Source organism: Salmo salar, chromosome 14 (assembly GCF_965601325.2).
Source record: "Salmo salar chromosome 14, fSalSal1, whole genome shotgun sequence".
NCBI lineage: Eukaryota > Metazoa > Chordata > Actinopteri > Salmoniformes > Salmonidae > Salmo > Salmo salar.
Window position 1 is genome coordinate 104,547,104 of NC_138304.1, and position 12,177 is coordinate 104,559,280.

Below are 12,177 nucleotides of genomic sequence, written 5' to 3' on the forward strand. Positions count from 1 at the left end.
GATGGTGTCCTTGGGGTCATAGGCAGCATTCCTCCTCCTCCAAACACGGCGAGTTGAGTTGATGCCAAAGAGCTCCATTTTGGTCTCATCTGACCACAACACTTTCACCCAGTTGTCCTCTAAATCATTCAGATGTTCATTGGAAAACTTCAGACGGGCATGTATATGTGCTTTCTTGAGCAGGGGGACCTTGCGGGCGCTGCAGGATTTCAGTCCTTCACAGCGTAGTGGGTTACCAATTGTTTTCTTGGTGACTATGGTCCCAGCTGCCTTGAGATCATTGGCAAGATCCTCCCGTGTAGTTCTGGGCTGATTCCTCACCGTTCTTATGATCATTGCAACTCCACGAGGTGAGATCTTGCATGGAGCCCCAGGCCGAGGGAGATTGACAGTTCTTTTGTGTTTCTTCCATTTGCAAATAATCGCACCAACTGTTGTCACCTTCTCACCAAGCTGCTTGGCGATAGTCTTGTAGCCCATTCCAGCCTTGTGTAGGTCTACAATCTTGTCCCTGACATCCTTGGAGAGCTCTTTGGTCTTGGCCATGGTGGAGAGTTTGGAATCTGATTGATTGATTGCTTCTGTGGACAGGTGTCTTTTATACAGGTAACTAGCTGAGATTAGGAGCACTCCCTTTAAGAGTGTGCTCCTAATCTCAGCTCATTACCTGTATAAAAGACACCTGGGAGCCAGAAATCTTTCTGATTGAGAGGGGGTTAAATACTTATTTCCCTCATTAAAATGCAAATCATTTTCTAACATTTTTGACATGCGTTTTTCTGGATTTTTTTGTTGTTATTCTGTCTCTCAGTGTTCAAATAAACCTACCATTAAAATTATAGACTGATCATTTCTTTGTCAGTGGGCAAACGTACAAAATCAGCAGGGGATCAAATACTTTTTCCCCTCACTGTATATTGGTTCCTAACTTCCATGAAAAGTTGCATATTGCCGGGGGCTATTCGATTCTAATGCGTACAATTTCCTTTTTTCTATTTCTTACTTGTTAACTCTGCATTGTTTGGAAAGAGCACGTACTGTAACTAAGCGTTTCACGGTAAAGTCTACACCTGTTGTATTCGGCGCATGTGACAAATACAATTTGATATGACTTCCTTTATGCTGTAGCCTACATGACTATGCGATATTCATGTGTTGATAGAAGACCAGTAGAACTGGACTGTCATGACTCGTACATTGAAGGTGACTGATATGCTTTGTTAATGATAGATACACAGTGATTTTCGATGTGTCATTGTTGTATTGCTTATTTCATTCCAAGGCGAGATCAGCATTTATTTTTTATTTTTATTGCAAGGAGAGGTTGAGTTAGGCTTGTTGCTGGTTAAACAGAGGAGATAAATACATATCTAAAGGGAATTTGGTTGTGAACCTATTTTTTCAGCAGATGGCGCCGTGGATAAAAGAAAGATAGAGAACGATCCGCATACTGAATGACTTCCTGTGTTGATTCTGCACACGTTACAAACCAAGGCGTGTTCATATTGAACCAATCCGGTTCATACTAAAAAATCCTATATAACTGCAGAACAACGGTCATTCACTAACAGTCTCTTCTTTATCTCCTCATACAAGCAGGTTTGTATAATCATGGCCAAGGACATGACACTGCTGTGGGGCTCCGGCTCTCCTCCGTGCTGGCGGGTCATGATCGCTCTGGAGGAGAAGAACCTGCAGGGATACAATCAGAAACTTCTCTCCTTCGAGAAAGCAGAGCACAAGTCTAAAGAAGTCCTGGATATCAATCCCAGAGGACAGGTAGTGTTTGGCTTTTTCTTATTTATTCTTAGACAATGAACGATACATATAGATATTTGTTTTTAAAAGAGTAGCCTATAACTGTATACGTTTTCTATTGTTTCTGCCACAAGTCCCTATACAGAAATCATACATTGGTTTGTGTTGTTCTCCAGTCGCTATAATGTGGTAAAGGTTTGTGGTGTTCTGCTATAATGTGGTAAAGGTTTGTGTTGTATGCGTACTCTAGTCCGTCGCCGTCGTCCAGACTCCTGGACAACAACACCTATTGCATAACTGTTATACAGAAGTGCATTGTCATGCTTACCTCAGTGTTTCTTGTCTCCCTCCCAGCTCCCTGCTTTCAAACACGGAGACAACATACTCAACGAGTCATATGCAGCATGCATGTACCTGGAGGTAAGATCTGACTCTTAACTCTGTTTTACTAAGAGTACAGAAACGCCCTGGGATAGAACTAGTTCTAATTAGCGTCATTAAGCTAGGTTTAATTCTCTCATTATATTCAACAAAGCTGTGCAATATTTTCATTACAATTCAACTTGTGTAATTTTTTTTTTTTTTATTATATTTTTTAACGTCATTGTGCTGTAAACTGTATCTGCTTGTACTGGATAAATGATTTCCCTTTTTTAGAATTTATTTATAATTTTTTTTAAATCATGCTGTAATGCCTTTATCTTTTTATATCATCGAGGAAATTTTTTGTTGTTGAAATAAACAAGATACTTTAATGTAGAGGTTTTGCACAGATCCATAAACTGTGTTAAAATAACTCTACTTCATCACAACTACCTGTTCCACACCGGTGTTCAGAGTGCCAGGTAGCTGGTTGGTACAGGCCACCGCCTCTGTAACATGGAGATACGGAAAACTAACCTTTATAAAGGTCTGTAGTAATTTAACATCTCCTTTTTTTAATATTATTTCTCACTGATCTGAAAGATCGTGTTAATGTGTAGAGCTAACATCAAATCACATTGTATTTGTCACATGCGCTGAATACAACAGGTGTAGTAGACCTCACAGTGAAATGCTGAATACAACAGGTGTAGTAGACCTCACAGTGAAATGCTGAATACAACAGGTGTAGTAGACCTCACAGTGAAATGCTGAATACAACAGGTGTAGTAGACCTCACAGTGAAATGCTGAATACAACAGGTGTAGTAGACCTCACAGTGAAATGCTGAATACAACAGGTGTAGTAGACCTCACAGTGAAATGCTGAATACAACAGGTGTAGTAGACCTCACAGTGAAATGCTGAATACAACAGGTGTAGTAGACCTCACAGTGAAATGCTGAATACAACAGGTGTAGTAGACCTCACAGTGAAATGCTGAATACAACAGGTGTAGTAGACCTTACAGTGAAATGCTTACTTACAAGCCCTTAACCAACAATGCAGTTCAAGAAATAGTTTAAATATTTACTAAATAAAATCAAAAAGTAACACATGAAAAATGATGACAATTACGAGGCTATATTATTTAACTAGTCAAGTCAGTTAAAGAACAAATTGTTATTTACAATGACGGCCTACCGGGGAACAGTGGGTTAACTGCCTTGTTCAGGGGCAGAACGACAGATTGTTCAGGCGTTGTCTACTAATTGGTCAATGATGTCATTGGAAACGCATTCCTCCTTTTTTTTAACTGTAACATAGAAACATGCCATTTTCACATGTTGGGGTGGTGCTGATGAAATACGACGTAGAAATGTCCCTTTAAGCAGGCTGCTTTAGGAATACCCCCCCCCCCCCCCCCCCCCAAATCCTTTGACTACAATAATGACCAACACCTACTGATATTTGATGGCACCGTGAGTCCCAGCATTTGTACAAACTTACAAGACAGTGACATCAGTAATACACATATTTTTTGACCAAAGGTCCATAGCTAGCTACTGCTAGATAGAGATATTTTTACTTAGACCTGAATAAGGCCGTTAGGTGGACCGCCTGGATACAGCCCTTAACCTTGGTATATTGGCCACAAACCTCAGGTGCCTTATTGTTATTCTAAACTGGTTGCTAACGTAATTAATAAATGTTTTGTCGTGGTATACAGTCTGATATACCACAGCTTTCAGCGTTCTGGGCTCGGCCCACTCAGTTTATAAGTGTGTTACTGTTCACTGTTTGACTTTTTAGTTGTTTGTAGGAAGTCGATGAGCTCACGAAAGTGATAACTTAATATTAAGTACATTCAATATATCAGCTCATCAAATGTAGTGTACTGCTCAGCTGGTATTACCCCACTAGGTGTCGCTAATGCACTGCGCAGTAAGAGTTGATCCCAGTTCTCTCTTCCCTGCCTGAGCCAGTTCACTGTTCTCTTCTCTCTCTCCCTCTCTACAGAGCCGGTTCAGGTCCCAGGGACCCCAGTTGATTCCTGAGGGCCAACTAGAGCAGGCCCTGATGTACCAGCGCATGTTTGAGATCCTCAACCTCAGTGACAAACTCAGTAAGATACACAAACACTACTGTTCCTTGGCAACAGGCTCATGATGCCCTCTGGGTAACAACGGTCATGTGCTGCTTGGTTGTTATTCAGATGCTCGGTTCCCCAGAGTAAAGCGCTGATGTCCTAACAAGCATTGTTGGACTGAGTCATATTCCCAACAGGCCCGGTGTTATTGACTGATGCCATGGCCTGTGTCTCAAATGGCATTCTGTGCACTTCTTTTAAAAGAGCCCTGGTCTAAAGTAGTGTACTGAATAGGGCTCTGGTCTAACGTAGTGTACTGAATAGGGCTCTGGTCTAAAGTAGTGCACTATATAGGGCTCTGGTCTAAAGTAGTGCACTATATAGGGCTCTGGTCTAAAGTAGTGTACTATATAGGGAATGGGGTTCCATTTGGGGACACGACAGTTCTTTAAACATTTCTTAAAGCTACACAGTCAGCAATAGAACCCCACGTGGTCCTTGAATCTATTGAGGGGCCATATGATGATGATGATGCCTATTATGACTTCGTTTTTGACGTTTTGTCTCCCAGGTAACGTCATCTACTACAACTACCGTGTCCCCGAGGGAGAGAGACATGACTCTGCTATCAAGAGGAACAAGGAGACCCTGGCCACGGAGATCAAACTGTGGGAAGGATACTTTCAGAAGGTGCGCGCGCACACACACACACGCATCACACACACACACACACACACACACACAAGCATACATTTTACAAATGTGTGCGCACACACACCTTCACCAATTGTTGGTAGACTAAAGCCTTAATGCTAGAATCTTATACATTTATTTTTCTTCCCAAATCCATTTCGGAATACTGACTGTCCAAACAGCAATCTTCACGAGACACAAATCGGATTTGTGTGTGTGTTCAGACAATTTTGCTGACACGGCTACGCTAGTTGTCGTGGTAACAGCGGGTGTGTATGTGCGTTGGCTGCTTGTGTTTCTGATCACTCAGAAGTTATGTAACGAGCTTAAGGTGACGACAGTGCTTGTCGTTTGACGTTTCTCCAGTTGCTTTGAATGTTCAACATCGTAGTGTAAGAACACTTAAAGCTTTAAAGGATCAGATGATCCAACTTTCAGAATGAGTCCTTTTGGCGGCTGGCTACAGCGGTAGGGTCGGCTGGCTACAGCGGTAGGGTCGGCTGGCTACAGCGGTAGGGTCGGCTGGGTAGCGGTTTGACTTTCTAGCACATATACTTATTTGTTTGTAAACAATTTAACAAGCTACTTAGCAACCACATGTTTTTGTTAACTGGGTAGCTAGCAAGCAACATCTGCAAAGTAACAGTATTTGCCCCCAAGTGGCTTTGAAATTCTGAGTCCCATGTCCAGGAATCAGATTTGTCTTCAAATATCTGCTTTGATGTGTGTTTTGGCTGTTCAGACTGCAGGGAAAGTGTGTATATATATATATATATTATAAAAATCGGATATGTTAAAACAGGATTTGAGTCACATCAAACTGCCAGTGTGAACAAGGTTTAATACATTTGCTTGTTTCCAGATGGAGGTTGGTTCTTACCTGGCAGGAAAAGCCTTCTCATTGGCTGACGTTATTGTCTTCCCTGTGATTGCCTACGCCTTCCGCTTTGGGTAAGCGTTTCACCATGTGCGATCACAGAAGGGGTGTGTGTGTGGTCGTCTGGCTCAGTGAATGAATATGTTCCTCTCACTCCAGGCTGTCTACGGAGCGTTACCCCAAACTGGGAGCATACTACGACATGATGAAGGACAGACCTAGCGTTAAAGCTACCTGGCCCCCACACTGGCTGGAGAACCCTCAGGGAGGAGACGCTCTCAAGGAGTTCTGAGACACACAGGAACACGCATCACGTTATCTTAAGGATGTTAATCGTCACTTCCTGTATATGTTGTAACCACGGGAAACACAAGTTGCTTTACATGTACGTTTCCTCAGATGAATATCACTCAAGTAGTTTTCCACTAAGTGAACACTATTATTTGCATTGCCTTTCTGGGGTTTTTTGTAAGAAATGCGCTTTCTTTTTTTTATATATATATACACTTTAACTGAAACATTAAACACAAAGTGTGTTTTTACGAACATGACTTTATAATAACAGTATGTCCTCCATATAATTTGTGTGTACAGACCACATGCACTGGTGTGGAATTAATAAAAAAAATCATACCAAACACTGCTACTAAATGTTTGTTGTGTATATTCAAGGTAAATCAAATTGAGGATACGCATTGAGATGTTGTTAAAGAACAGGGTTTCCATGCCACTGAAGTGACGGCTGATAAACTGTGGTCATGGTTGTTTTATTGTTTCCTATAATCTGAGTGGTAATACTACTGAAGCTCCATCTACTCAGGCTTTTAACAACGTTTTAAATCGGTCATCTTCCTCTATTTCATCATTTTATTTAACCTGGTAGGCTAGTTGAGAACAAGTTCTCATTTACAACTGCGACCTGGCCAAGATAAAGCAAAGCAGTATGACACAAACAACAACAGAGTTACGCATAAACAGAGTTACGCATAAACAGAGTTACGCATAAACAGAGTTACGCATAAACAGAGTTACGCATAAACAGAGTTACGCATAAACAGAGTTACGCATAAACAGAGTTACGCATAAACAACAGAGTTACGCATAAACGTACAGTCAACACAATAGAAAAAAAGTATATTTTTTACCTTTTTAACTAGGCAAGTCAGTTAAGAACCAATTCTTACTTTCAATGACGGCCTACCAGAGAACAGTGGGTTAACTGCCTTGTTCAGGGGCAGAACGACAGATTTTCTTTTACCTTGTCAGCTCAGGGATTCAATCAAGCAACCTTTCGGTTACAAGTCCAATGCTCTAACCACTAGGCTACCTGCCACCCCGCAAATGAGGTAAGGCAATAAATAGGCCATAGTGGTGAAATAATTACAATTTAGCAATTAAACACTGGAGTGATAGATGTGCAGAAGATGAATGTGCAAGTAGAGATGCTGGGGTGAAAAGGAGCAAAAAATAAATAACAGTATGGGGATGAGGTAGTTGGATGGGCTATTTACAGATGGGCTGTGTACAGGTACAGTGATCTGTGAGCTGCTCTGACAGCTGGTGCTTAAAAGTTAGAGGGAGATATGAGTCTCCAGCTAATGAAGGGGATGATGTGATCTTTGTGAGAGGGAAGGAATCTAATTTACTTGTTCCTTAAGGGTTTGTAAGTAAGCATTTCATGGTAAGGTCTACACTTGTTGTATTCGGCGTATGTGACATACCGTTTGATTTAGTGGAAGGGTTAGCTAAATTGCTAAGTGGTTGCAAAGTACTTTTAAAAAAAGTAGTTCAACAGTTTGCCAATTACCCTACAATGTTGACTCTGGTATATTGGGCTGTAGAGAGACCTGTTCTTCCTTGAGTCAGCTAAAGTGGGGTGGGAAATACTAAGTAGGGTCTCTAACAAACTGTGTCATTCTGGAGGGGGGACAGCCTGCTGCTGGCTTTTCATTTCCACTCTATAGTGCCTGATGCACTACACTGTATAGTACCAGGTCATTTAAAGCTGTGCTGCTGGATATGTACGACAAAGTCCCCCTCGCAGAACTACACATATTTGGAATTAAACAGCATATAAGCTAATGTCTGCTAGCATAGCTTGCTAAACCCCAGTTAACAGGGTTTATATCAGTGTGTTAAAGCACTCGCAGTCTCTCTCTCTCTCTCCAATTCCATTCAATTGCATCCAAAATAGATACTCCTCTTCTAGATTGAATATATATATATATATATATATATATATATATATATAGATTTCATAGACTACCTCTTTCAGGGTATAGATTCAATGCAGTATTATCATTATATTTAGCTAATTAAAGATTTATGCATAATAAGCTTCTAACTTCTAGCCTCTGTTTCTCTGGCCTCTCTCCTTAAACAACACTTCTCAGCTCTTGGGATTCCATGCAGGAAAAGCTAGAATAGCTTGTTGGAGATATTTGTATTTTTTATGCCAATAGACTATTCGAAGAGAAACGCAAGCTTTTATTTGATTTTTCTGCTGAATGTTGGGTAGTTTGAAAGAAGAGTGAACACGCTAGGATGGTAGGCTATAGTAGTTATTAACTCAGACCCATAACCATCCAGACCCATAACCATTCAGATGGTGGTAGACTATAGTAGTTATTAACTCAGACCCATAACCATTCAGACCCATAACCATTCAGACCCATAACCATTCAGACCCATAACCATTCAGATGGTGGTAGACTATAACAGTTATTAATTCAGACCCATAACCATTCAGACCCATAACCATTCAGATGGTGGTAGGCTACAGCAGTTATTAACTCAGACCCATAACCATTCAGACCCATAACCATTCAGACCCATAACCATTCACATGGTGGTAGACTATAGCAGTTATTAATTCAGACCCATAACCATTCAGACCCATAACCATTCAGACCCATAACCATTCAGACCCATAACCATTCACATGGTGGTAGATTATAGCAGTTATTAATTCAGACCCATAACCATTCAGACCCATAACCATTCACATGGTGGTAGATTATAGCAGTTATTAATTCAGACCCATAACCATCCACATGTCTTTAATGTAGGGCTCATAACATGTCTTTAATGTAGGGCTCATAACATGTCTTTAATGTAGGGCTCATAACATGTCTTTAATGTAGGGCTCATTACATGTCTTTAATGTGGGGCTCATTACATGTCTTTAATGTAGGGCTCATTACATGTCTTTAATGTAGGGCTCATTACATGTCTTTAATGTAGGGCTCATTACATGTCTTTAATGTGGGGCTCATTACATGTCTTTAATGTAGGGCTCATTACATGTCTTTAATGTAGGGCTCATTACATGTCTTTAATGTAGGGCTCATAACATGTCTTTAATGTAGGGCTCATAACATGTATTTAATGTAGGGCTCATTACATGTCTTTAATGTAGGGCTCATCAGGCTCAGATAGCATCAGACTTACATTTTTGGATCAAAGCTCTAATCAAAAATCCAGACATAGGCCTATTTATATGTTTTATAATGCTTTAGTATGACACTTCCTGTTTTGGCGGGAAATACCGGTTTACCAGGGAGTAAAGACATTTATTCTCAAGATGGAACATTTGTAAAATACAGGGGAAATATTAATTCCTCTTAAACTAGGGGTTAGAGTTAGGGTCAGAATCGGGGTTAGGGTCAGAATAGGGGTTAGGGTCAGAATAGAGGTTAGGGTCAGAATAGAGGTTAGGTTCAGAATAGGGGTTAGGGCCAGAATAGGGGTTAGGGACAGAATAGGGGTTAGGGCCAGAATAGGGGTTAGGGTCAAAATAGGGGTTAGGGTCAGAATAGGGGTTGGGGGCAGAATAGGGGTTAGGGTCAGAATAGGGGTTAGGGTCAGAATAGGGGTTAGAGTTAGGGTCAGAATCGGGGTTAGGGTCAGAATAGGGGTTAGGGTCAGAATAGGGGTTAGGGTCAGAATAGGGGTTAGGGCCAGAATAGAGGTTAGGGTCAGAATAGAGGTTAGGGTCAGAATAGGGGTTAGGGTCAGAATAGAGGTTAGGGTCAGAATAGAGGTTAGGTTCAGAATAGGGGTTAGGGCCAGAATAGGGGTTAGGGCCAGAATAGGGGTTAGGGACAGAATAGGGGTTAGGGCCAGAATAGGGGTTAGGGTCAGAATAGGGGTTAGGGTCAGAATAGGGGTTGGGGGCAGAATAGGGGTTAGGGTCAGAATAGGGGTTAGGGTCAGAATAGGGGTTAGGGTCAGAATAGGGGTTAGAGTTAGGGCCAGAATAGGGGTTAGGGACAGAATAGGGGTTAGGGTCAGAATAGGGGTTAGGGCCAGAATAGGGGTTAGGGCCAGAATAGGGGTTGGGGGCAGAATAGGGGTTAGGGTCAGAATAGGGGTTAGGGCCAGAATAGGGGTTAGGGCCAGAATAGGGGTTAGGGCCAGAATAGGGGTTAGGGTCAGAATAGGGGTTAGGGTCAGAATAGGGGTTAGGGTCAGAATAGGGGTTAGGGCCAGAATAGGGGTTAGGGTCAGAATAGGGGTTAGGGTCAGAATAGGGGTTGGGGGCAGAATAGGGGTTAGGGTCAGAATAGGGGTTAGGGCCAGAATAGGGGTTAGGGCCAGAATAGGGGTTAGGGTCAGAATAGGGGTTAGGGGCAGAATAGGAGTTAGGGTCAGAATAGGGGTTAGGGGCAGAATAGGGGTTAGGGTCAGAATAGGGGTTAGGGCCAGAATAGGGGTTAGGGTCAGAATAGGGGTTAGGGTCAGAATAGGGGTTAGGGTCAGAATAGAGGTTAGGGTCAGAATAGGGGTTAGGGCCAGAATAGGGGTTAGGGTCAGAATAGGGGTTAGGGTCAGAATGGGAGTTAGGGTCAGAATAGGGGTTAGGTTAAGATTAGAGGTTAGGTTAGGGTCAGAATAGGGGTTAGGGTCAGAATAGGGGTTAGTGTCAGAATAGGGGTTAGGTTAGGGTCAGAATAGGGGTTAGGGTCAGAATAGGGGTTAGGTTAGGGTCAGAATAGGGGTTAGGGTCAGAATAGAGGTTAGGTTAGGGTCAGAATAGAGGTTAGGTTAGGGTCAGAATAGGGGTTAGGGTCAGAATAGGGGTTAGGGTCAGAATAGGGGTTTGAGTTAGGGTCAGAATAGGGGTTAGGGTCAGAATAGAGGTTAGGGTCAGAATAGGGGTTAGAGTCATAATAGGAGTTAGGGTCAGAATAGGGGTTAGGGTCAGAATGGGGGTTAGAGTCATAATAGGGGTTAGGGTCAGAATAGGGGTTAGGGTCAGAATAGGGGTTAGAGTCATAATAGGAGTTAGTGTCAGAATAGGGGTTAGGTTAAAATATTTAGCATTTTTTTATTTTCAGATAAGAGTTTACATGAAAATATCTGATCGTGGTGGCTATGGCATATGTTAAAATATGTTAAAATAACATATGCTTGAAAAACAATGGTGTGACCGTTTCATTCTTGACTGCTTGACGTTTTTACCAGGGGTTCAGCAGGACACGACGCTGGCCAACGTTCACGTTGAAATATGTTATATAAAACAAACGTCGCTGACTCGATTCATGGTTCTTCAATCTGCAACGTTTGACAACTTTCTCCTACAGAACGTGGCTCAGATAACTGTAATACATCGCCCCCTCTTTCACCACAAGATGGCGACATTCACTGAAGAGTATAAAAAATTCACGCATCTCAAATGACTATTCCTCATACAGGTTGTCAATGTTCTACACAATCTGCAGCGACCCGTCATTCAGGGCAGAGCCTGTTTTGATCCCCACCTGTTTAGCTAAAAAAAAGTGTGGTCAAAATAAAGAAAAACCCTGGAATGAATAGGTGTGTCCAAACTTTTGACTGGTATATATATATATATACACACAGTACCAGTCAAAAGATTGTCCTCACATTACCGTCTCTGGTAAACACTATACACTATATCAAATAAAATCAACGTTTATTTGTCACACGCACAGGATACAGAAGGAGTAAACGGTACAGTGAAATGGTTACTTGTATATTTGCATAGTAGCGCTATCAAAAATAGACTGTGTCCAAACACAAACATTTTATAATGCTATAACCTCCCCCCCCAGTCACATCTAGCTAAGTGGAGGGGTCACTATTGTCTAGACATGTACTGTACACATGTTCATGAAATCCAATAGATGGCTGTAATCACCCCAGACACACCTTGCTAACTTGATGGTATCACGTTTCAGGTAAGACCCAGATGCAGACAACGTTCCAAGTAACAACAGTTTATTAATCGAACAGGGGCAGGCAGAGGTCAGGGTCAGGGCAGGCAGAGGTCAGGGGCAGGCAGAGGTCGGTAATCCAGATAGATGGGGTAAAGGTACAGGACGGCAGGCAGGGTCAGGGTCAGGCAGAGGTCGGTAATCCAGATAGATGGGGTAAAG

At 42.0% G+C, this 12,177-nt stretch overlaps 1 protein-coding gene across 1 annotated transcript; it reads left to right on the top strand.

The window, feature by feature from the left end:
• The first annotated feature begins 1,512 nt into the window (after positions 1-1,512).
• On the top strand, positions 1,513-6,414 carry gstr (glutathione S-transferase rho). Its single transcript, NM_001141492.2, is given in 6 exon segments — positions 1,513-1,779; positions 2,113-2,178; positions 4,140-4,245; positions 4,781-4,899; positions 5,765-5,853; positions 5,939-6,414. Coding segments are annotated over 6 exon segments (681 nt in total). The 5' UTR covers positions 1,513-1,611; the 3' UTR covers positions 6,072-6,414.
• Positions 6,415-12,177: the final 5,763 nt, after the last annotated feature.